Source organism: Cydia amplana, chromosome 6 (assembly GCF_948474715.1).
Source record: "Cydia amplana chromosome 6, ilCydAmpl1.1, whole genome shotgun sequence".
In the NCBI taxonomy this organism is placed as follows: Eukaryota; Metazoa; Arthropoda; class Insecta; order Lepidoptera; family Tortricidae; genus Cydia; species Cydia amplana.
Window position 1 is genome coordinate 17,132,336 of NC_086074.1, and position 27,057 is coordinate 17,159,392.

Sequence of the window (27,057 nt, forward strand, 5' to 3'; positions counted from 1 at the left end):
TTGTATCCGAGTCCATCTATTGAGATTGAATCCCAGATGGCGTCTCAATAGATGAATGGACGTATAGTACGGCTCTTCTGAGGTGAAATTTTCGCTTCGAGCCTTAATCTTTCAAACAAAGGCCATTGTCTCTATTATCGCAAAACCGCTTGCTCCTTGAGTTAGCACGTGCCAGTACAACATTCATATTGAAAAACAACCGGTATCGTCATAGTATTAAGGTTCAAATTTAATGTCACTGATATTCTAGATATTACGTTTTGGTAGTGTAGGACGATAAACCGCCCCGAAGCGATACGGCGCTCATATTATAGTTTGTAGCTTTCTAATAGACCCCGAAGGCTAATCCTATTGTCTATTGTTAAGAAAAACCGCTCGTGCCACGTGCCACAACCACCTGCATAAAAAATCGGTACTTCGGTTACTGAGTGCCGGCGAGTCGAACGCTACAGAACCAGTCTAAAATGTGTCATCGAGATGCGTAACAAAGGCGCGTTATCGGAGAGCGCACCTACACTGGTTTTTTGAGCGTTGGACTAGCCCGCGCTCAGGTGCCAAATAGAATAATTAGGACCCTTTTTTGCAGGTAAGTAGCACGTGCGGTTTTACTGAACAATAGACAATAGGATAAGCCTTCGGGGTCTACTAGAAAGCTACAAACTATATACGTACCCTTGGCACGGCGGCCTGGAACAGGAAGTCAGTGAGCGGCTCGGGGCGGGCGCTGCGCGCGCGCATGGTGAGCGTGACGCAGTGCGGCGCGCCGCGCTCCACTTCGAGCACTACCACGATGCCGGCTTTGTCTAATGCTGGGACGGTTAGTGACGGTTCTGTGGACAAGTCAAATGGATATTATAGTTATCTAAAGTGTTGTATAATTAATATTTCAGTTTAGTTAAGAATTTCAGAGTATCAACATAAAAAATACGATATTATAGTTTGATCTATGAAGCATTAACTTAAAATAATAGACTACACCAAAACTGAAAAGTAAATATACGTATTATTATTGTTTCCATTAACCTGTCTCACCCTCCCCATCAAACCAATATCGGGTCAGCAAACAGAATAAAAACGTTTTTAACACATTCATTGCCACCCAGCCAAACAAGACATCCGCGCCAGGCCATAAAAATTTCGTCATATGAATCTGTAGTACCACGATCCCGACTATCGGGTCGTCCGGCCTGGGAACGAAATCATAAAATACCCGATAGTCGGGTTTTCGGCACTAAATGTGTTAAACGCTATCTAGGCAAGCATCTTCTGAGTAATTGTGCCTAGTAAACGATATAAAGTTTGTAATATTTTTTTCACCTCAGCAGCTCGAACAAGGGTACTTTGCTACTTAAAAACAGTGAGCAAAATCGCATTTTGCTCACTGAGTGAGACAAAATGAGCAAAATGCGATTTTATGCTTTTAGTAGCAAAGTACCCTTGTTCGAGCTGCTGAGGTGAAAATTTAATTGTTGGTATATCTTAAGAAAACATGAGTGAATAGAGGTAAGTGATGAAGAAGGAATACATTTTTCGGGTTCTCTAATATGTTCTCACTGCTGAGGTGAAAAATGTTGTGTACTACACGAGATCAAAGTTATTTACATCTCGTGCGCTTTTGAGTCGCTTGCACGGGACTCAAAATAAGCACTCGAAGAAATATCAAACTTTGATCTCTTGTTGTACAAATAACTATTGTTGTTAGTATAAAATGTATAATATAAACGTACGTGAAACGACAGGCTGTGGCGCGGCGAAGAGTCCGTCGAGCAGCAGGCTGGCGTTGTTGGTGTTGTTGTTGAGCGCGGGCGTCGGCGCCGGCGCGGGCGCAGGGCTGCTGGTTAACTCCAGTCCACTTAGCAAGTCCAGGATGTCCTGAGCAAACAAGCGTCTATACGTTATCTATATACACTGACAATCCAACCTCTAGACTGAGCTTAGGCCAATTCTTTCATGAAACCGATGCTGCCAAAAATACGGGGGTGCGGGGGGACGAGGTGAGCGAATCCCGTGCCGTGATTGGTCCGTTCAAAGACACGGACCAATCACGGCACGGGATTGACTCGAAGATGGAGTAACGCTACCGTATGTGTGGCAGAGGGGGTAGCGCGACTATGCTATGTCTAGAGGATGGATTGTCTGTGTCTATATAACAACTTGGCGAAGTGTTTGTTCACTTAATATTTATTGCGCAATACTTAAAAACGCGTACGAATTGTAGATTTAAAGCTTAAATATCTAACAGCGATTTTGATAGCACAGGCTGAGTACCTAAGTGTAATTTAAATGTCATACTTATATGAAATTATGACGTTTAAATTAACACTTGCACAGGCTGGGCTATAAAATTTGCTACCAACTTAGCTTGGTCAGACATTAAACGCTTGTAGAAAGTAAAAATATTCACTCCTACAAACTGCAATAATTAGTTTCTTTTTTGATAGGCACAGAAAATCGGTGGTTAGTAAAAATGTTGCATAATGCTGTCCAACTGGCCGGCTTCATAAGCGGCGATTTATTTACCGTTCGCGCCAGGCTCGAGACCCATAAGCTGAGTCATGCGTTTTAGCTAAAAACGATTTGTATGGTGGCCTGGCGTATTGTGTACGCTCGGCGGTTCGTGGCCATGAATGGGTTAAAACAAGTCACACACTTTTTCTAAATAGAAAATTTATCTAGCTTTATTGAGGGCCATTTGCATTGTCCGACCGGCGCAATTTACAGCTTTCCGCTGCCGATTAATCGATACAAACGATGAAGACGATGATGGCAATTAAAAATTTGATGATCGTAAATCGATTTAACTTTTTTATGTACATAATATTGTCTTCGGTTACCGCGATAGATGCTCATGAAATAAAACTATTAAAACGGATTATATCGCGTATATTGAATTTATACTATATCCCGAAGTTGACGTTTTTAATGTAGGTATAACCACTTTGATTATTGTGGATTCGCGAAGTTACCAATGTTTCATTTATGATTGTATTGTTTATGGTGAACTTACATTAGTGTTGGTGTTGTTGTTGTTATTGGGCGCGATGTCACTGCGATGCTCGGCGTCGCCGTTCGTGAGCGGCTCTGACCCGATGATTAGGTCTAGTAGGGCGTCCTGGGAGTATAAATTAAAATTCGATATTAAAATGTTGTAAAATGTAATGCTTTTTGATCAAAATTGCTTGATTTTCTAGTTAAAGCGCTAATGTACAATATAAGAGCTATGAAGGTTTAACCTTTCCTAATGTGTGGTGGTAAAAAATTGTGGGTTCAAACATCTCAAGATCAGAAAAAATCGTTCTTGAAAAAATGCAAAAAACATGAGTAAAAATCGGTCAGTATTCTTATCATACACAGCCCAGCCCTAGTAGCACGATCGCTTTTTTATCGTTTATCACCATGCCTGTCACGTTCTAACAAGTATGTAAGTGCGAAAGTGACGGGCATAGTGATAGTCGATAAAAATGGAACCGTGCTGAGCCCGCTGAAGTCAATTTTAGTTGAAAAAATGCCGAAATGACACTAGGATGATGATAACTTGAAAAAGACAATAGGGGCCTAATAAAAATTGCCGGTACGTATTTCAGATGTTTGAAAAATATCACGCCGTAATATACAGAGTCGTATGCATAATAGTTAGACCGCAGTTTGACTTGTGATCCATGTATTAGAGCTATGTGGGTAATAGTACACTCGCCATCGAAAATGTTACACCTTTTTCACAGATCGAACGTATGTAATAGCTCTAGTATAAGTATCACAAGTCAAATTGCGGTTCGGTAATAGGGATGTTGACACATGTTGAATTTTATAACAAAATCTAGTAAAATAGATAGCAAACGAGAAATTTATCACAATAATGTGGATATTAAAATAAAATATTGAAAAATTACAAAAATACAGGACCTGAAAGTTTCAAAATTTAAGTTTTTTTTAACTTCCAAAAACGATAAAAGTAAGGGTACCATTCGATTCCTTACATTTCACCAAAAAAAATATTGTATAGCAACTATATACGTAAACGCAATATTTCACCGACAAAAACGCAATTTTCTTGTTTTGTCCATACTACAACGTGGGCGATGACGTCACGGCCTCTGGCCGTTTTGTATAGGGCGTTTCGCGAGTGAAGTGCGACTGTCGGACTTTGACTACAATTTCTGACTTTTGTGTTACTTTAATGCAATGGGTCCCATATAGACATTTGATCCTAAAAACAAACCCGATCGATTGACACCATAAAAAAAATTTGTCATGTAGCCTATTATGCATAGGACAGTGTGCATACCTGGTGGTTGTCTGGTGTGTGGGGCTCCGCTGCGGGCTCGGGCTCGTGGTCGTCGCGCGCGCGCGCAGTCGGCGCCTCCATGGGCGGCATGCGCTCCAGCAGCGCCGGCCGCAGGTGCGCGTATTGCCTACACATGAACACATTTTACTGGACTATTCTTTCAATAATTATACAGTGTGGAAAGATAAGTCGGGCCCTGGAGGGAAAGTACCTTAAATCCTTAAGCTGGCTCATTCTACTTAAAGGAGACATTCCTTTATTTTTAAAAAGAAACAAAACTGCAAAAAATAAAAACTCGCAATTTTATTCTACTAGTCGATAAAGTTAATGTTAATGATAACATTTCTCCAAGAAACATTAGGTCTTAAACTCGTCTGTCGTACAAAATATCCATAAAATGTAATATTTAGTACTCAAGATTTTTTTAGACAAGCCAAATTGAAGAAAAAAAGAAAAATACTTTAAATGCAGTTTTGTTTCTTTTTAAAAATAAAGGAATGTCTCCATTAAGTAAAATGAGCCAGCTTAAGGATTTAAGGTAGTTTCCCTCCAGGGCCCGACTTACCTTTCCACACTGTATAAATAAATAAATAATTCAGCCTATATACGTCCCACTGCGCGAGAGGGCTTGGGCTATTAGTCCCCACGCTAGCCCAATGCGGATTGGGGACTTGACATACACCTTTGAATTTCTTCGCAGATGTATGCAGGTTTCCTCACGATGTTTTCCTTCACCGAAAAGCTAGTGGTAAATATCAAATGATATTTCGTACATAAGTTCTAAAAAACTCATTGGTACGAGCCAGGATTTGAACCCGCGACCTCCGGATTGAAAGTCGCACGTCATATGCACTCGGCCACCACCGCTTATTATACTATTTTTAATTTTAATTTATTAAGGTGTTAATTTCCATACTGATCGTAGTTTCGTACCTGTACAGTTGAGATAACTCCACTCCTCTCTGTTGCAATTCGATATGAATATGAGAACCGAAGGTGTCGATGATCACTCGGATTTTACTGTAACCAAATTGTAACTTATTTTAAAACTTCATAATATAATCTCGTACGAAAAAAACATTCATTTGACATTCGGCAATAAGTCTAATTGGGTTAATAGTATATTACATGCAACAAGGTATTTGACTGTATTTAAATTTGAAATAAATTATTTTACACCATGCATGAAATAAAGCACCGGAAGATTAATAAAGAAACGTAGACAGCAGTTATTTTTAGACAAAGTTTCTATTTTAAAACCCATATAAAACTATAAAGAGTACGTACTTTGATCGTGACGTCACATGCTAATGTTTCATATAAATTCCATAGTACCAAAATCATTCAAAGTTCGAAAAAAGAAACGGATTTGACTAGTAGTCAAATACCCTATTGTCGGCCGAGGCAAAGCCGAGATCGACAAACATGTGAATTGAGGCTTTTTACTAGCCAAGGTGTGTGTACTATTATATTTCTGCTCGACGGAGCTTGAAAGCGGCAACTTCATTTAGCGATGCGGAATGAAAGTCGAAACTTTCCGGCCGGAGGCCAGAAAAGCATTTATTCTTGCAATTTCAAGTTTCTTTAATTCAATAACAGTTGATCTAGAATTGTAGATGATAACGGCTACTGACCGTACATTTCTGCACAGAATAATGAATCAAAGTATAGTTTGTAGCTTTCTAATAGACCCCGAAGGCTAATCCCATTGTCTATTGTTAAGAAAAACCGCTCGTGCCACGTGCCACAACCACCTGCATAAAAAAACGGTACTTCGGTTACTGAGTGCCGGCGAGTCGAACGCTACAGAACCAGTCTAAAATGTGTCATCGAGATGCGTAACAAAGGCGCGTTATCGGAGAGCGCACCTACACTGGTTTTTTGAGCGTTGGACTAGCCCGCGCTCAGGTGCCAAATAGAATAATTAGGGCCCTTTTTTGCAGGTAAGTAGCACGTGCGGTTTTACTGAACAATAGACAATAGGATAAGCCTTCGGGGTCTACTAGAAAGCTACAAACTATATAACAAAAGTACTAACTCCTGACTAGGCTGGCTAGTGAACCTGGTGGACAGCTTGGCTAACGACAGCAGCAGGAACTCCTTGGTAGTGATGGAGAGTTGCGTCGACCAAAGAAGCTTCTGGTAGATGTCGATCACGTACTCCTCGCGCGGCCGCTCGAAGTCGTCTGCGATACAAACATATTTAGATTTATGCAATTTAATCATAACTTGAGAGGTAAATTTGTAGAGCAACTTTTACTATGAAACCAATCTCCGTAAACGCAAAACATCTGCTGTCTCACATTTCGGCGAATCATATCATATATGTCAATGTTTTCCATGGAACAGCAGATTATTTCGCGATTTCGAATTTGGCTCCAATCGGCTCCATATTAAAAATTGTTCAGCTCTCAGAGGATGGTCAGCACCTGTATATTTACAAGATGATTTTGTTATGTCACATATGCTGACCATACTCTGAGAGCTGAACAATTTTTACTGCTGTACAATTTTTACGGCTGTACAATCTGAACATGTAGTCATACTAAACAAATTTTATTTTTATAATAGTGGAACCTTTAGAGCAATTTGGTTCTTTCTTTACGTAGCACGTCTCCTTGACGTTTTACTCACACTAAACTAAATAGAAGCGGACAAATTACGCTAGTTTTATAGATGATGTTGCGTGGGTCAACATTTTTACACGTCCTGTCACTTAAATGTATCAACACTATTATGTAACTATTAAATAAAACCTATTTATTATTCTTAAAATATTACATGTCAATATCAGGGATGTTGCGAATATCCGCATCCGCATCCGCAACCGCGGAACTTCCGCATTATTTTCAACATCCGCATCCGCATAAAATCGATGCGGATTTAATGCGGATGCGGATGTGGAACAGGTCGGTACAGGAACGTCTTAGCATCGGCGTAAGTGCTAGACTGCTAGGTAATTTAGTCATTAGCCAATAAACCTATTAGAAATTAGCAGTCAAGCGTGAGTCGGACTTAATGGAACCCTTGGAACGCGAGTCCGACTCACACTTGGCCGGTTTATTGAAATAAAAATTACTAAAATGTAATATTTGACGTTTTTTAAATACCTATCTTGACATCCGCATCCGCATCCGCGGATGTCAAAAAATCGGCATCCGCAACATCCCTGGTCAATATGAGAGATTTACACTACTACAACTACTAGTATTAGATTTACTATTAATACTTTTTTTATTCGGTAGACTGAAATGACATTTAATAGTATGAAATGACATTTCATGTTCATACTATTAACTGTCATTTCAGTCTACCGAATAAAAAAATAGACTTTAGGAAACCAACGGATAAAAATCTAGATTCATTCAATCAGAAACAACTGATCCTTCCACGGGACTACCAAAATGTGTATCGACTTACCTACGCCATCGTCATCGACCATGGAAATAGCGTTGCTGGCTTCCGACACCAACAGGTCGCCGTATTCTCCTATTGTCCATGTTGCCACCTGAAATTATTATTATGTATTCGTAATTAGACTTGATAAACTATGACGGGTTTCGTTTGACGTGATAGGTCTATAAGTTGGACGTTAAGGTCGACGTCAAAGATATGCTTACACTTTTGCACCTTACTCCTTTGTAATAAGGCGAAAAATGTGAACATATCTTTGACCACGACTGTACCAACGATTAACCCTTTGACCGTCAAAGGCGTCAACTGATGCGCGACTACAGTCCAATTACAACCTTCGTGCATCCCGACAAGGTTCACGATGACGCGATTGACAGGTTTAGGGCGGCTGCATACAAAAATCTAAGCAGGTTTCAACCGTAAGTGCATATGGGCCCTTATTAGGGTTCCGTAGCCAAATGGCAAAAAACGGAACCCTTATGGATTCGTCATGTCTGTCTGTGTGTCTGTCCGTCCGTATGTCACAGCCACTTTTTTCCGAAACTATAAGAACTATACTGTTGAAACTTGGTAAGTAGATGTATTCTGTGAACCGCATTAAGATTTTCACACAAAAATAGAAAAAAAAAAACAGTAAATTTTGGGGGTTCCCCATACTTAGAACTGAAACTAAAAAAAAATTTTTTCATCAAACCCATACGTGTGGGGTATCTATGGATAGGTCTTCAAAAATGATATTGAGGTTTCTAATATCATTTTTTTCTAAACTGAATAGTTTGCGCGAGAGACACTTCGAAAGTGGTAAAATGTGTCCCCCCCCCCCTGTAACTTCTAAAATAAGAGAATGATAAAACTAAAAAAATATATATAATGTACATTACCATGCAAACTTCCACCGAAAATTGGTTTGAACGAGATCTAGTTAGTAGTTTTTTTTAATACGTCATAAATCTCCTAAATACGGAACCCTTCATGGGCGAGTCCGACTCGCACTTGGCCGCTTTTGTTTACCTGCACTAGCGGCTGCTTGTCGGAGGAGTCGCCGCTGATGGCGGAGCGCTCTAGGGAGCTCCAGAGGCGCATGGCCGCGTAGGCCTGCCGCTCGGCCGGCGCTGACGAGATGATCTGGATGGTGCTGGACACCGTGTCGTCTCGGAGGTAGTTGCCCGCCTGGCGAAATAGTTAAATATTAAAACAGCATACAATGTTTCGCCGTTCTAAAGAATAAAGATGGGTTGCACCACGCACCATCAACAATATAACCAACATTAATTATGGTGAGCGGTGAACTGTCATCCCAAAGAGAGCTGTCAAACTTTTCATACAACATTAAACTATTAACGAACTCCTACAATGACACTGATTGCAGGTTTGATGCAACCAGTCATAAATCTAGGAATATTATACTTTTCGTAGTATTTTCCTAAACTATTTTAAACAAAAAAATAAAATAAAGTCGTAAACATTGTTCACCCGCATAAACAATACGTAGTTAAAGTGAAGGATACCCGAAGAAAACGGTCATTCTTAAATTTTATGTCTGTGGTCAGTCTTAACTCCGTTAAACTTTTCAAAAATTTAGGTTAATTGCACAGAATTTTTCACACACGCAAAATCTGATGATAGACTGAAAACATACCAATCGAAGAGCATTTTAAAAGGCTTCCACTGTATCTGCATTTCCTAAACAAGCCTTGAAGTCCATGCTCTCACCTTGAGGAACACCTTGAACAGCGTGTCTAGATGCCACTTGTTGGTGGGCGCGTATCTCGGTGGCCAGCAGCATGGCGCTCGAGCAGTGCGCCTTGAACTCCGTCTCCAGGACACGAGGAGCTCCATCATGCTCTCACCTTGAGGAACACCTTGAACAGCGTGTCTAGATGCCACTTGTTGGTGGGCGCGTATCTCGGTGGCCAGCAGCATGGCGCTCGAGCAGTGCGCCTTGAACTCCGTCTCCAGGACACGAGGAGCTCCATCATGCTCTCACCTTGAGGAACACCTTGAACAGCGTGTCTAGATGCCACTTGTTGGTGGGCGCGTATCTCGGTGGCCAGCAGCATGGCGCTCGAGCAGTGCGCCTTGAACTCCGTCCCCAGGAGCTCCATCACGCTCTCACCTTGAGGAACACCTTGAACAGCGTGTCTAGATGCCACTTGTTGGTGGGCGCGTATCTCTCGGCGGCCAGCAGCATGGCGCTCGAGCAGTGCGCCTTGAACTCCGTCCCCAGGAGCTCCATCACGCTCTCACCTTGAGGAACACCTTGAACAGCGTGTCTAGATGCCACTTGTTGGTGGGCGCGTATCTCTCGGCGGCCAGCAGCATGGCGCTCGAGCAGTGCGCCTTGAACTCCGTCCCCAGGAGCTCCATCACGCTCTCACCTTGAGGAACACCTTGAACAGCGTGTCTAGATGCCACTTGTTGGTGGGCGCGTATCTCTCGGCGGCCAGCAGCATGGCGCTCGAGCAGTGCGCCTTGAACTCCGTCCCCAGGAGCTCCATCACGCTCTCACCTTGAGGAACACCTTGAACAGCGTGTCTAGATGCCACTTGTTGGTGGGCGCGTATCTCTCGGCGGCCAGCAGCATGGCGCTCGAGCAGTGCGCCTTGAACTCCGTCCCCAGGAGCTCCATCACGCTCTCACCTTGAGGAACACCTTGAACAGCGTGTCTAGATGCCACTTGTTGGTGGGCGCGTATCTCTCGGCGGCCAGCAGCATGGCGCTCGAGCAGTGCGCCTTGAACTCCGTCCCCAGGAGCTCCATCACGCTCTCACCTTGAGGAACACCTTGAACAGCGTGTCTAGATGCCACTTGTTGGTGGGCGCGTATCTCTCGGCGGCCAGCAGCATGGCGCTCGAGCAGTGCGCCTTGAACTCCGGCTCCGAGCGCTCCAGGAACACGAGCAGCTCCTTCATCATGCTGCGGATGTTCTGCTGGTTCACGAGCGCGAAGGACAGCTCCATGGCGCGCCGCCGGATGGAGATGTCGGGGTCCTGGAAGGTAATAAGTTACATTAGCGTGATGTAGCAATTCGAAAACCCTGGAGTCAAAGTCTTTTTCATCACTGCATAGTATAAAACAAAGTCGTTTCCCGCTGTCTGCCTGTCTGTCTGTATGTATGCTTAGATCTTTAAAACTACGCCACGGATTTTTATGCGGTTTTAATAGAGTGATTCAAGTGGAAGGTTTTTGTTTAATTTGTTAACCCGTGCGAAGCCGGGGCGGGTCGCTAGTAAATAATAACCAGGAAAGATCACCACAAGGAACATATATACAGACAAATATGTTCGTTCGCCGAAAATCATAGTCAAAGTGACAAAAGTCGGGTCGTTGGATACAAAGACCTCAAAGCTTTGCGAGAAGGCCGCTCACTGCACATACCACTGCTGCTCCTGACGCTGCTGGCTTTTTGATACGTCTCTTACGTCAATCACAGAGCATGTGCAGCCCTAGTAGCACGGTCGCATTTTTATCGTTTATCACCATGCCTGTCACGTTCTAACAAGTATGTAAGTGCGAAAGTGACGGGCATAGTGATAGTCGATAAAAATGGAACCGTGCTGAGCCCGCAGGAATATGTTTACACAAAGTCCCTTCCCCCTGCCCCGCTGACTGCCGCAGCGACAAATTTGTACAACAGTTGACATTATTTGGCTCACAATGTAGATTGTAGATAATACATACCTTCAAACATTCCAGAATGGTGGTCCTATGCCTCTGCACGGCCGACGTGTCGACGTGCACCGTCCTTAAAAGCGTGTTCAGCGCGACGTATCTGATGTTCTTATCGTTGTTGAGAAGGAACCTTCCGAGGATGTTCACCGCTAGGACCTGTGGACATATGGAAGTAAAAGATTTATTACGTGTTTTTATTTTAATGTGGAGCCAAGAAAAAGATGGCGACTACCCAATGATTGGTACTGTACACGATTAGTCATTGGTCCCTTTTTTAGTAGGCAAGTCACTACTACTGCCTTAAAGTTTAAAGGTAGCCTAGTAGGGTGCCGTTCGTTAGTTTTTTTTATGAAAACATATGACAATTATGATACCTGAACAAAATGTATGACACTATTTTTTGCTCTTGAATGATGATACAATAATCAACTATTGACAGGGATTTTAGGATTTATGTTAAGATGTTAAGGCTAGCATTAATTATTAATTTTATTTCGTTCTATTATTTTTAGTAATTAACATAGTTTTTAAGATTATACCTACTAATAACGCTATGGATCAATGATCTAAAATAAACAATTTTTATTTTATTTTTAATTTTTTTTATTAATTAAAAAAAATATTAAAAATGTTTATTTACTTTCACAATAATCATCTTAAACTTAGTGGTAATTAGGGATTCAGTGCAACTGTTTGCATCAAACTGCATTTAGAAACAGTAGTGTAACAAACAGCCTGCGTAGAAGTAATCTTTTAGATCTGTTTATAATACTCACCCGTAGACTGCTCTCGGACTTGATGTCCATGATGGACACACTGACAATCCAACCTCTAGACTGAGCTTAGGCCAATTATTTCATGAAACCGATGCTGCCAGAAATACGGGGGTGCGGGGGGACGAGGTGAGCGAATCCCGTGCCGTGATTGACTCGAAGATGGAGTAACGCTACCGTATGTGTGTCAGAGGGGGTAGCGCGACTATGCTATGTCTAGAGGTTGGAGTGTCTGTGGATGGACAGCACGGTCTCGTAGAGGATGGTGTTGCCCACGTTCTTGCTGGTCTCCGTGTTGGTGGCCACCTGGGCCAGCTTGTCGTCCATGGCTTCTGGACCTGGACCTGGTAACATGTGATGTACTCACCCGTAGACTGCTCTCCGACTTGATGTCCATGATGGACAGCACGGTCTCGTAGAGGATGGTGTTGCCCACGTTCTTGCTGGTCTCCGTGTTGGTGGCCACCTGGGCCAGCATGTCGTCCATGGCTTTGTAGTGTGCACGCACACTCTCTCACATGTACCCTATATATATACCCTAGCATAAGTATCATAGATCAGAATAAACCTATACTCCAGAGATAGTGTTTGTCATTACGTCCCACACCACATGGCGATCCTGCCAGTGCGGCCTTGCGCTGCACTGGCGGCGCGCCGCGCCAGCCAGTGAAGTTCGAGATTGATGAGCCAGAGAAGATAGTAATTAATATGTGACCTTGTTTAATTGATATTTAAAATCAACACATAAAATTGAGAAAGTGCTCGAACAGTTATAAATAGACTATGTGAATAACATTGCAAAATCATTTAGTGAAGTGACTCAAATAAGTAAAGAAGTGAACTTTTAAAATACCTACATATTGTATTAATTGAATGGAACGTGTTTCACGAGTTTTTACGTACGTACAAGATGACTGGACTTAAAATTAAAAACGGGCGGTGATTGAAAAAAAAACGGACAGTGATTATAAACGATTTGGGATAGTATGCAGCCGGGAGTTGTCGGTGTCCTTGCACAGGAGCCCGGGGCAGGAGGTACAATACGAGTACGGCGACAACAGCGCAAACAGAGAAGTGCTTAACGTGAATTGATTGTCTACGTTGTGATTTTAAGAAAATTTTAATAAGGGTTGTCGGTACGTAAATAATATTTTTAGAATTTTAATTACTTTGTTAATTACCTTTTGAACTATTTTTTTGTTTTAGTAGTGATAGTTGAAAAATGGACCAATACTTGTTTGAGTGTTAATTGTAATTTGAAAATATATAGCCAATGTAATAAGTAATTAATATGAAGGATATCGTTATTTCCGCTTAAAGATATACTACTTTAAGTTTAAATGGTTAAAAGGACGGTTAGTCAAAAAAAATATTTTTATATTCGTTCATTTTTAAAATAATAGTTTTTTTAATGTGACCTAAGTTTATATTTACATTTGACCAGTGTTTCTCCAGCCATGTGTACATGTTTTTTTTTTTTTTTTTTTTTATATAATTGTGTCATTTATAACGTTCCGAAAATAATTAAAAATATTTATATTTCATTCGTTGTAAATCATTATACGAGTATTAGGTACTTACAATACAAATATAGCACGGCGTTGCAAAAGCGTTCCCATAAACGGTTTGGTATGCAGAGAGTATGTTATTACATCTCAAATTTCAGTCACAGGTGTCATAAAATGAAGCAATGTGCACAGTTTTAGATTATTTAAATTATAATCATAATGGTACTTATTATTTTTAACCATGATATAGATTTGGTATTTTAGTACATCAATGTTTATGTTTGTATTTAAGATTTTAGTTTTAAAGAATTAGTGTACCGGACTTATCATTTTGTTATTATTTTATAATAATGTGTATCTGACATGACAATTGAATACGGATGTGACATTTTGATACAAAGTTACGAGGTGGAAAAGTTATAGTTATGCTGGAAAAATAATGATTTGGTTTGTTTCAATGATGGAGTATATGGATGGATGTATCGTTAAACGTTTGTTGGTATTGCATGTGTACTTAGAAAGGTATAGGTAGTGTAGACTGTAGAGGTAAAATAAATACGTAAATTGATTGATTGGTTTGGTTTCAGAGTTCTAAATGGCAAGATGGAATTTGATTGATTTTTGGATGGCGTTTAAGATAGGTAGTTGTTGGGAACACTGATTTGTATAAGTTTTTCAAAGAACGATTGGCCTGATCAACTAAGAGTTGTTGAAATTCTTATATATTGAAGTTTTCATGGTGTCTGTGATATTTGATCGAGTATTGAAAGTTTTGTTTTGTAAGGAAGATTGAATAACAGGCTGTTACAAGAATTAAATATGCCTATCGCATCTTCGGTGGCCCGAGAGGCGGCCTTGGACGATTAGGTTAGCAAGGGTACGCCAGGATACAAGGCAGGCACGGAATCCTTGGATGTCTGACCATGATTCGGTCGAGTATCAATCGTGGAGACTCCTTGGACACATGGAAGGTTTTATGTATGGACGTGTTAAAAGAACTGCCTGAGTGTATAAATAACGAAATAATAGGTGTGCGCGCGTAATAAATAAATTCCTTGTATCCTGAGCAAATAAATAAATAAATGTGTATTAAGGTCGGCCGGCCACAAAATAAATGCGTTGTGTACCCTTGCCGCAAGTGAAGCACACAGGATGCACACTTTGAGTTAAAATAATATAATAAATAAAGTGAAATTTAACACTAATGACGTCTTAAAAACGGAATACTTAATAAACTACTTGCAAGTATGTAACAACAATTATGGATTTGAGAATATGATGTATTGATGTATTAAAATATGATAAATACCGAATGTAAAGTAAAGGTACCTACCTAGGATTGACTAATTAGACACATGTATTGTGTCCTAAATGGACAAGAACTGTTTTTTATAATAGTGATAATGTTTGAATAATGTGATTTCTTTTTTATTGTGTTTTTTTTTATAAATCTTTGTGTTTTTATTTTTCTTATGACTAGTATATAACTGTGTAATGTACCTACTTTGTAATTTCGTTTCGTCATCGAAGCGTGCTGAAATTGTGTTTATTATCTTTGTTTTTTTTTTTGCAATTGTCATATGTTAATTATATCTGCTTTGTTTTACGACTAAGGTTTTTCTTTTTGCAATTTTTTTTTTCAAATCTATAACCTTAAACGATAAAAGGGTTACATTGATATTTCGTAGATTTTAATTTGCATAATTTTTTTGTTATAAATTTTAAAACTGTGTAACTGTGTCCTATTTACTCTTATTAACACTTACTAAATATATGAACAAAAAAAAAAGATTATTATATATTTAAACTTATAATCTTTTTTTTTTCCTTTGGAATGGAGGTGTAGTGTGCACGCACACTCTCTCACATGTACCCTATATATATACCCTAGCATAAGTATCATAGATCAGAATAAACCTATACTCCAGAGATAGTGTTTGTCATTACGTCCCACACCACAGCTTCTGGACCAGGACCTGGTAACATGTGATGGTGTACTCACCCGTAGACTGCTCTCGGACTTGATGTCCATGATGGACAGCACGGTCTCGTAGAGGATGGTGTTGCCCACGTTCTTGCTGGTCTCCGTGTTGGTGACCACCTGGGCCAGCATGTCGTCCATGGCTTCTGGACCTGGACCTGGTAACATGTGATGTACTCACCCGTAGACTGCTCTCGGACTTGATGTCCATGATGGACAGCACGGTCTCGTAGAGGATGGTGTTGCCCACGTTCTTGCTGGTCTCCGTGTTGGTGGCCACCTGGGCCAGCATGTCGTCCATGGCTTCCGGACCTGGACCTGGTAACATGTGATGATGTACTCACCCGTAGACTGCTCTCGGACTTGATGTCCATGATGGACAGCACGGTCTCGTAGAGGATGGTGTTGCCCACGTTCTTGCTGGTCTCCGTGTTGGTGGCCACCTGGGTCAGCTTGTCGTCCATGGCTTCCGGACCTGGACCTGGTAACATGTGATGTACTCACCCGTAGACTGCTCTCCGACTTGATGTCCATGATGGACAGCACGGTCTCGTAGAGGATGGTGTTGCCCACGTTCTTGCTGGTCTCCGTGTTGGTGGCCACCTGGGCCAGCTTGTCGTCCATGGCTTCCGGACCTGGACCTGGTAACATGTGATGTACTCACCCGTAGACTGCTCTCGGACTTGATGTCCATGATGGACAGCACGGTCTCGTAGAGGATGGTGTTGCCCACGTTCTTGCTGGTCTCCGTGTTGGTGGCCACCTGGGCCAGCATGTCGTCCATGGCTTCCGGACCTGGACCTGGTAACATGTGATGTACTCACCCGTAGACTGCTCTCGGACTTGATGTCCATGATGGACAGCACGGTCTCGTAGAGGATGGTGTTGCCCACGTTCTTGCTGGTCTCCGTGTTGGTGGCCACCTGGGCCAGCATGTCGTTCATGGCTTCCGGACCTGGACCTGGTAACATGTGATGTACTCACCCGTAGACTGCTCTCGGACTTGATGTCCATGATGGACAGCACGGTCTCGTAGAGGATGGTGTTGCCCACGTTCTTGCTGGTCTCCGTGTTGGTGGCCACCTGGGCCAGGATGTCGTCCATGGCTTCTGGACCTGGACCTGGTAACATGTGATGTACTCACCCGTAGACTGCTCTCCGACTTGATGTCCATGATGGACAGCACGGTCTCGTAGAGGATGGTGTTGCCCACGTTCTTGCTGGTCTCCGTGTTGGTGGCCACCTGGGCCAGCATGTCGTCCATGGCCTCTGGACCTGGACCTGGTAACATGTGGTGTACTCACCCGTAGACTGCTCTCGAACTTGATGTCCATGATGGACAGCACGGTCTCGTAGAGGATGGTGTTGCCCACGTTCTTGCTGGTCTCCGTGTTGGTGGCCACCTGGGCCAGGATGTCGTCCATGGCCTCTGGACCTGGTAACATGTGATGTACTCACCCGTAGACTGCTCTCCGACTTGATGTCCATGATGGACAGCACGGTCTCGTAGAGGATGGTGTTGCCTACGTTCTTGCTAGTCTCCGTGTTGGTGGCCACCTGGGCTAAAATGTCGTTCATGGCCTCTGACGCTTCCGCGTCGTTCTTGCCCAGTATCCGGAGGAGGCGGAGGATTTTCACCTGGAAGGAATATTTTTCCAGTGTTGTATTTCATCTACCTACTTACGCATACAATTATGGTGTCACTCATCGCTGTTAGGTCTAGAGTGTATATTTTGAGACACTTTTTAGTGATTAAAATATTGGTAAATTATGAATATATTATCTTAAATGGTATAGGGCTCTCGCTTGCATACTAGTTACAAGTGTATAAATATACATTTTGGCTAGTAATTTCATAAAGTTTGACTATTTTACATAATCACATAAATAGGTTTTAGATTTAGAGATTCTATGTTGATGAAATGATGGTGAAACTTGATAAACAGTCCTAATCATATCAAAAGCAAAATTGAATTTTGTAACATTTAACAAATATTATCATTAAAACTAAAAAAAAACTACATAATAAAACTTACTAAACCTACTACACTACACTAACTTATGCTACAGGTAAATGTGCCCTGACAAATAACAAATTAAATCATAAACTAACATGTGAACAACAATATCATTATTACGTTATCAAACAGTTATATGGGTACATATTATTGAAATAATCTCCAGCCAACAAGTCAATAAACTAGGTCTAATCATGTGACAGCACCTGTAAACTGTGTTAGCAAGTTAATTATTTACATCGTAACTTTATTACCTGAAGGAAGGGGTCCGAGACGCCACTGACGTCATGCTCGGGCGAGTAACCGGCCAGTATCAAATTCTTCAGTATCCGTACCAGGTTCGGAACGATCTACAAACAAATACACACCTTAATATCACATTAATAAAGCTGGTTCTTTGGCGCACACAGAAAGATTATACGAAGCGAAAAAGAAAAAAAATCAGCCAATTTAAGTATGCGAATTTTCTAAATACTGGATGAAAAATAAAGTTTAAATACTTTCAAACAACAATTTTACAGTACAGGGCAAATGACAATGAACACCTTTACAACAAATATCAACTTTCAAATGAAGAATAATAAAAGAGTTCCATATCCCTCAACGAATATTAGTCACATTTTGTGTGCTTTCTAGTCTATGTGAGAAAACCGTCTCACAATCAAACGACAGTCAACTGAGAGTTAGTACACGTGAAATAATAAGATAGAAATCGAAAACTTTCAAAGAAGGTTCTATAGAGATAAAAATAAGATGCACAGAGTGCCGTGTGTACACCTACACTATTTCTACACAAATGTATGATAGTTTATTTGATCTCCCAAACGTCCCACAAATTTCGAAAACCTGACAGATTCGTACACAGACACATTAAGTACAGATACTTAAGATACATAGTTAAAAAAGTCTTAATCACAGCAGAAAAGAGACGCTGTTTTGAATCCATCTTCAAGTCTAACAAAATTAGAATCTGTAAGGCCTTCGCTTGTCATGTAATACAATACATATAATACGTTTTGTATATTTGATATCATGTATCCAACACAAGACATTCATGCTGTTGCCCGTGCCGTAGCCTGTTGACATTCTTAATGTTCAAAATACCGTTTGTATTTACGTAGGTATTTGAATGAAACAAAATCAAGCTATGCTTGTGGAGTTTTCCGTGTCTAAAGTACTTAGTAATAGAAGGAAATGCTCTCAAAGAGTAGTCTTAGCCATAGATTGTTTTTGCCCCAGATCCTATTCAGGCAGTTGCGTAATGCGTTGATGAAAATATTATCATTACCAGTTGCATTGCGATATTTATAATATTGCCACGCAAGGCTGTCATACAAAATCAATTAGGTATACTACAGGACAATTTATGAACGATCGTGATGTACGTTCACGGTATAGTTATTTTATTAAATGTTTGCATGATAGTCATCAGGCTACGACACGTAATAGTGCAAGGATCATCGTGTGATTACCTCGCGCTGTCCGCTCTCCTACGGGACAACACAAACAGAACAATTAGTGTGGTATACTTATATGTACTATCATAGTAATAGTGTGTGATTTACAAATGTGTGTGTATACGACATAATACTAAAGGTTTAATGGCAGACGCATAGTGTGGTAGTGTACAAAACAATTTTGAGCGCAATTTTAATCAGAGTAGGAATTACAATGCGTAACTTTAGCCTACAGTTTTTTATTACTTTGGTCGACCATATCTTCAAAATCGTAAGATCAAATCCGATAAATAGAATATTTGCTCTTTATAAAGGGACGTCAATAAACTACGCGAGATGTTCAGTTCAGAGGATGAGGGTTCAAGCCGAATCTCAACAAATCTCACGTAGTAGGGGAGAGGGGGTCTCGGCAAATATCACGTAATTAGTATAAAAATGCGATATCAAAAAAATCTCAAAAACACCTCACGCATATTTTTATACTGTTCCCTCGTGTACTAATAATACTGGTGTGACATGCTATAACTGTGTAAATCAGTACATAGCCAATTCGTTTGGCTAATTATGATCGCCCATATACAATACACGCCTATATGTACAACGCTAACTAAGTATCTATAACTAACAGCTAAGCACAATAAATATCTCGTTCGCCTACATCACATCATAAATTCATCTCACTAAATTGTATCCTCGAAATGGTGTCAAATATATACAATTATACAAGTCAGCTTAAAGCTAGGCCAAGCGTGCGACACGATTTTAGAATCGCGCTGTAATATGTCGCAGAAAATTGACTGCGCGCACTGCGATGAAAAAGTCGACGATTTGTTCATTCTCAACATGGATTTCGTACCAGTCGCTTGTCGTGAAACGTGTCTTCAATATGCAATCGCTGTATGACTTTGAGTATTTATACCACAAAGGTGATCTCCATCATAAAATGGTCAACATCTAGCGTCTCATCTTGTGACTCCATTGGAGAAGCAGGTTCCAACATGTTGACGCTTGGAGAGCGAAATGCCGACTGAGGTCCGGGGTGCGATTTTATTATCGCAGTGCGCGCGGGGCCATACAACTCCATATGCTGCAATTCACTTTGCGACAATCGCGTCGCGAGCAATCGCGGAAATATGTGACATATCACAATTTTAAAATCGCTGCTATTTTTTTGTCGCATATGCGCGCACTGGCATATAAACACATACGTTGCATTTCTGCGACAAAATAATCGCGCGACAAAAAATCGTGGTGCGCGCTTGGCCTTAGAGCCGTCGCCGAGTTTGCAAACAAATAAGTCCGGTAAACAGGCTGCGCAAGTTTTATTAAAGTAACACTCTTGTTACTCGGGTCTCTACCCGAGCAAGTAGAATGGAGGGTTCTATAACTAAGTATATTTAGGGCACGTAAGGTATGCCGGGATTTCTAAGTGGAAAAGTTGACCGGCCGAGATAGTTAATCTGGTAGTTGGGTAACCCTTTGTATAAGTATGTATACAAAGGGCTGCTTTAGTGTTAGTACACTTGGTACAGACTAAATAAACATTAGAGTAAATTGAATATTTTTTAGTAAATGACCATGGCCGCCTAAAGAGCAAAGTAAAGACATTTCCAAATAGAAACCTAATCTGTACTGCGCCTAATATAAACTAACGTTTTGGGATTTAGAAAACTAAAATCAGAAAGGATTAATGAATAACGCAAGGAATCCTTACAAATGGAACCGTGCGGGAGTAAGTCATAATTGTCATAAATATATTTACTTAATGTTACGGCGTAACACATAACGTAATGGCGGCGATTCTGATTAGGTAGATGTTTTTATATCGACCTACAGACGTACAGACATCAAAAAACATCAAAGAAAGTAATGATACCTTCTTTTACGTAATTTTTTAAGGACAAAATGATATTTTTGCCCACGGCTGTTTTAATGAAACTCTATACCTCTGCTATACCTACCTACCTGAAATTTAATTTAAAATCGGTGCTTGTTTCGGTACATGTAAATACTTTTTTTTAAGTTCTTGGCCGAAGCGCTGAAATTTTAATTTCTGTTTTAATTAAAACGAAATGAAAATATTTATTCAAAATTCGTTTTCTAGTCTTATGGTATCATGTTACATCAAAATTATACTCGATTAGTGAAAATTAGTACGATTTGGTGCGAAAATCGATACTATAAACTCCTTAGTGACCTTTAGTTTCACAGGTCATTCACGTGGACAGCTTAAAATGACGTCACGCGTTTACCTACGAGCTATAAGGAGAAGTTTATAAATAAGTTGAAGGTACTGCAAAATACCAGAAAATTTATTTTATTTGTTGATATCAACGTGGGTCGCACTGCTATGTACTTTTACAGATAACACGGTGTCTATTTATAGATTGCATCATTTACAGCATGTACCTGATATTACATTGGAGTTATTAAATTGAATCGTGGCTTTGACTTTCTGCAGTAAATTTGTCATCTATTCTTCCATACCTACCAATAAATAATTTTCTATTAATAATGATTGCATTTCTTCCTTCAATAATAATAATAACAGTTTCTATTTGTATTACTGTTTTTTCAAGCCAGGTAATGTTTGGCATTGTAGGTTTAAGGCAATTTTACGGTATAGCAAATATGTTATTAACAAGACATCTAAAGCATAGTTAGATGTTGAGTAACAGTTTGCTCGAGATTTTCACGCCTATCGGCTCGCGAACCTGTCAAACCACATCGATCAGTTTAACGACCGTACTGGCGACCGGATTGGCGACGATTAACGCACGGTTAGGCAAAAACTGTAACTGGACGATGTACTGTCTAATACTGGTCTGGAAGGTCAGAGACAAAAGCAACATTACAGGCTAGCATACACCGTGTCCAAGATACGTATAGCGCGGCTTGGAGAGCACTGGTGAAGTGTCCGCAGTTGTCGTCCCTCGGCCATGAGGATACAACAAGGAAGAATCCTTATTTGCCGAACGTACACGTTTCTACTAAATTGATATTGCTTAAAATGGACATTATAACATATCTAAAGTATTAATTTCCTGAATCTGAAGTGTGTATTACTAATACAGAAGATTAGCCTATGATTATGAGACGTGTTCAAATGGTCATCTTGCTTCGCTGCGCCCTATTTAGATACGCTGAGTCGGTTCACTGGCTTTTCTGCCTTAAGAAATCCTTAATCGATCATACTAGAATTACTATTGTAATAAATGTCTGATTTCTTAATCTTATATTTAGCTGAATTACTAGATTACATCAAACCTGCCTGATTTTATCAAAACAAAAGTCAATAATTCAGTAGGCCGACCCGACTGTGTCATGAGTTATGAGGCAGTAACAAGGAAAAATAATGATAATTTCTACGTGCATTGCGAAAGTCAGCGGCAAGACTTTCTCCTTTCATCATACGAATTTGAAACTATAATTGCCTTTCGGTTGAAGACATCTATGCCTATCTATCTACTAGGGCTTCCAATACCGGGATCCCGGTATTTCGGGATCCCGGGATCCCGTCTTTTTAAACGCATTTTTCAATACCGGTATTTTTAAAGGCAATACCGGGATCCCGGTATTTTAATAAATGAGGGAAATGCGCAGTATAAACCCTTTAAATACATTATATTCGGCTGTATCAAAAAGCTTACTAAAGGTCAGACGCGTCTAGAGTTAGACCAAGAAAAGTATGCAACGATTTTGATAGCACGCGCAGTGCAAGTGTTATATTAAACGTCAAACTTCTATGAAATTATGACGTACAATTAATACAAATAAATATATTCTATTCTATTCTATTCTATGCTATCAAAATCGTTGCAGACTTTACTTGGTCTAACTCTAACTGGTCTCTAGCCCGCATTTTATTATTGAAACAAGATCGTTGCCTAATGCGTCAGATAAATATGTATTTGGTGGTTGGTGGTGGATGAATCCTGAAGTTATGTGAGTGATGGATATGATGATAGTGACATTAACATAATTAGTTCTTATAATTTTATCAAAAAATAAAACGAAAAAGCAAGGATAACTGTAATAATGGCAAACCAATTTTGACGGAAATTTGAAAAAATGTCTGGTTGATGGTTAAGTTGGACTACAAATGTGACTGGTGAGGTGAAGTCAACAAATTGGATAAAATTATTGCCAACCTGGAATGTGTAATAAAATTATTGCAGATGGCGGCATTGATTGTTTATTGTTGTAATAGCTTTTAGGACATATCTGGTATTCCAGTGAGCCTTTCTAATTCCCCTTTTTAATAAAACTATATATTTTTAAGCGATTCATATCCAATACCGGGATCCCGGAATCCCGGTATTGATGAAGACAGTTTCGGTATTAATACCGGTATTGTGAGAAGTCCGGTATTTGGAAGCCCTACTATCTACTAACAACAACACTGAACTAAACACCGGTGGGCCTCATAACGTTGCAATAAGGTTAACGAAATGTCATTTAACCGTTTGGATGATGGTACAGACAGTGGGTGCCCTATAAAAATAAAATTCATTTATTAAAAGAAAACCTAGGTTTACTAATGAATGGGCCAAAAACGTTTCCCAAAGTATCACATCCCAAACTATGTTTCCCAAATTATCATTTCCCAAAAAAATGTTTGGCAAAACAACTTATCGCAATTTTTCAGTTAGCAATAGTCTTTTTTGGCAAGTTATTGTTTAGCAAATAATTACTTGGTCAAGTTTCATTTTACCAAGTATTATTTAGTCAAATGTATCATTAAGCATAACTTACATGTCCCAAAATTTACGCAGATCCAAACGTAAACGTCAAGCGTCAACAGTACTCTTACCACGAGTGTCAAAACTGACATATACGCTAACGTCTACGTAACTTACTTAATTCTATGCATTTCGCTCTTACTGACATATTAGTGCGAGCGAGATGTAGGTAACTATATAAAGTAAATTACATGGTTACGTATATGTCAGTGTTGACACTGTCAGTGACTCATGGTTCGGGGTACTGATTGTAACCGTAAAGTTCCAATTTTAAAACGTATTTATGTGTGGGTTGTTTCACGTTTGCCGAACTAACACGACAATTGATGTAAATAAATATATTATGATTTTGACATTTTGATGATTAAAATTTTTAAAAACAGTAATTTTTTTGGTACTGCATTGTACCTACTATTGTATTATTTCCAGTCAGAATCACGAGCTCTTTCAACCCTAATTACGAGAAAAAAAGTGTCCCCATTATTTCATACAAATGCACCAAAAACTTGTGGACATTTTTTCTCAGTAAGAATGGAAAAAACTACTGATTCTGAGTAGAAATATTATATAAATTCAAAATTCTAACAGAACGAATTTAGGTTCAAATTCAAATCGAGATGATGCCTATTTGCCAAATTTGCGAAGTGACAATTTGATCAAACATCTTTTTGGAATATAATATTAGTCAATAAAAAACGTTTGCTAAATAAGTTTTTGTCCTAATAACATTTGACAAAGTAAAATCATGCCAAATGATAATTTGACCAAATAAGTTATATGCGAAGTGTAACTTTGCTAAAGGTTCCTTTGGGAAATGAAACTATTGCGATAAGTTTGTTGGGAAGTGAAATTTGGCGAAATGTATTTGGGCCAAACGGAAGTACACCGAAAACCTAACATAAGTATCCACTTTTACATACAGCTAATACATCTCTAGTATGGCAATGAAACCGTTCTAAAGTACCATTTTGTGTAGGATTAAAGCAAGTTTGACATACAATATCACTTAGCGCTTTTCGGTTGTCAACCGACGAATTTATATATGAGTGTATCCTGTTTGTAACATCTGTAAACATGTACGCCGTGATCTACTTAACTAAAATTACGTTCACTAGGTGTCAGTCTAAATTATACTCTACAATATCGACTGTAGGGGTCAAATTCCTGTTGAAATAAAAGTTGTTCTTACCTTTTTGAAGTGGTTGAGTGTGTCGGGACTGTTTTCGCACATCTCTGTGATGAGCGTCACGCCCGTGATAAGGACACCTGTTGACACATTGATAACATGTAACCAGAGCAATTTTGACCCTTCGATAGTATGGGTACACAAGTAAATGAGAGATGAAGATATTTTGGTTTATCGTTTAAACGCTATCGGGCGAGACCTCGTAGATAAGGGATTGAAATTTCGTTTTTTTTAATAAGAAATCATAGCAGAAAATTGAAAGGAGTAAAAAGATAAAAGCTTGAATGAACATTTTTTTCTTGACTGAATAAATAAAGAGGTTTCCCGGTATTAAAAAGCTACGGGACTAAAATTTTCCCAAAGTTTCAAGAATTTAATAATCTTTGGAAACATTCAGGCGAGATAGCCGATTTGAGTAGATATTTTGCCTGGGTACTTTACCCAAGCAAATTTAATTACTTCAATTACGAAATAAATTCGAGAACAATTTGGTTTCGGAAAGCCTTTGATATCGGTAAGACAAAGTCTCGATTTGAAGTTTTTTGTTCGAGGCCGAAATTAAAGGGGTTCATAAATTAATAGGATTTATGTAAGGAAGTTTCGTGAAGTTTTATTGAAAATGATTTGACAAATTATTATTTTTTAAGTTTAGGATTTTCATAAGTAAATTCGATGCTGACAAATAAACTTTCTAGTTAGAGTATGTTACGAGCAGTGGATATTTTTAGTTAATAGGTAGACCAATTGTTTGATGTTAAACATGACATCAGTTTAGTCATCTCTTTTAATAGAATTGCTACTTTTATTGGTACTAATTGCAACAATTAGCACGTATTCCGTTGAATATGTTGACTTGACTACTAAAATGGCGATATATAATAAGAACTTTTCCCGTAATACGGGACGAATGCGGAGTAATTATAGGCCGTGTATTAGTTAAGACTAGGCAAAACTATACCTACAATTTGTTATTGGAGTATGAGACAACCTAACGGTTGAAATAACTTTGGTGTTTGAAATATTTGAGATTAATTCAAAGTGTCTGCCGGTTGTTTCTACCGTTGTTTCCAATAAATATTTCATATCATTGAATTATTTATTATTTTGCTTTAAGTAGTGAATCTGATCCATATACAATACTAACTTTTATAAAATAACTCATCGAAGAGTCCGTTGTGTAGAAGTATAGTAACGTCGACCAAACGCTCAATATTTATCTGCACAAGTTTACTTGACAATGGGTCTCTCTCCTAAGGGCGTCTCTCTCGTAACTCAAGCTAGCCCAGAGTGTTTATTATGAGTTATCATAAAACTTACCATGATTCTTTTCCGTCAATAAACTCCTCGTAGCCGGTAGGAACATCTCCATCAAATCTGGAACTCTTCTTATAATGCGGAACGCACACAGCGCTGCCTTTTTCTTAATGTACGCGTTTGGACTCTTGATCAGCCGTTCGACTTCCGATGCCAAGTCTCTCGCCATTTCTGGAGAGGCGATGGCGCCGAGTGTACATAATGCGAGGCCAACCACGAATTGGGTGTTGCTGTTGAGATCGCTGTGGAACAAAGGGTAAAATTAGTTTTTTTTTAAATGGTTATTTATTACTTAAGAGTCGGCCGGACAAATCTAGCCCTGTTTCTCTTTACCCTAAATTACTTTAATTGGTGGTGACGGTGGTGATACATAAGATATTGCAGCAGTTCTCAAACTTTTTTGGCGAAAACCTTTTTGCAAAGCAAAATATTTGACGGAGGCCCAAATTAAAAAAATCTAGTACACGGACTTCGAACGTAGCCAATGAAGCTTCTTATTCATAGGCGGGGGAAGAAAAAATTTTGCTTGCATTAATTCGTACAGTTTCGAAAGCTTTTTCTAATCAATATTTAGGGTTTACAGATGCCCACGATACGATTATCTCCAGTACCGTAATTGAGCTCTTCATGAAATTAATGACCCTAGGGTCAATATCTAGAACACTATACAGACTAAGTCATACAGTCGGGATAATGTATCAATTATA

The 27,057-nt window shown here is 39.7% G+C and overlaps 1 protein-coding gene across 1 annotated transcript in view; it reads right to left on the reverse strand.

Annotated features, from left to right (window-relative positions):
• The window catches only part of LOC134649007 (AP-1 complex subunit gamma-1), a 57,989-nt gene that overhangs the window by 1,500 nt on the left and 29,432 nt on the right, over positions 1-27,057 (reverse strand). The window contains exons 5-19 of the mRNA XM_063503696.1: positions 26,354-26,592; positions 25,040-25,116; positions 19,124-19,141; positions 17,906-18,001; positions 17,092-17,271; positions 11,381-11,527; positions 10,471-10,689; positions 8,711-8,869; positions 7,706-7,793; positions 6,324-6,471; positions 5,219-5,305; positions 4,286-4,412; positions 3,008-3,112; positions 1,728-1,872; positions 673-830 (exon numbers count right to left, since the gene is read on the reverse strand). Of these exons, the coding sequence (XP_063359766.1) occupies positions 673-830; positions 1,728-1,872; positions 3,008-3,112; positions 4,286-4,412; positions 5,219-5,305; positions 6,324-6,471; positions 7,706-7,793; positions 8,711-8,869; positions 10,471-10,689; positions 11,381-11,527; positions 17,092-17,271; positions 17,906-18,001; positions 19,124-19,141; positions 25,040-25,116; positions 26,354-26,592 (1,993 nt within the window). The remainder of the gene's footprint in view (positions 1-672; positions 831-1,727; positions 1,873-3,007; positions 3,113-4,285; positions 4,413-5,218; positions 5,306-6,323; positions 6,472-7,705; positions 7,794-8,710; positions 8,870-10,470; positions 10,690-11,380; positions 11,528-17,091; positions 17,272-17,905; positions 18,002-19,123; positions 19,142-25,039; positions 25,117-26,353; positions 26,593-27,057) is intronic.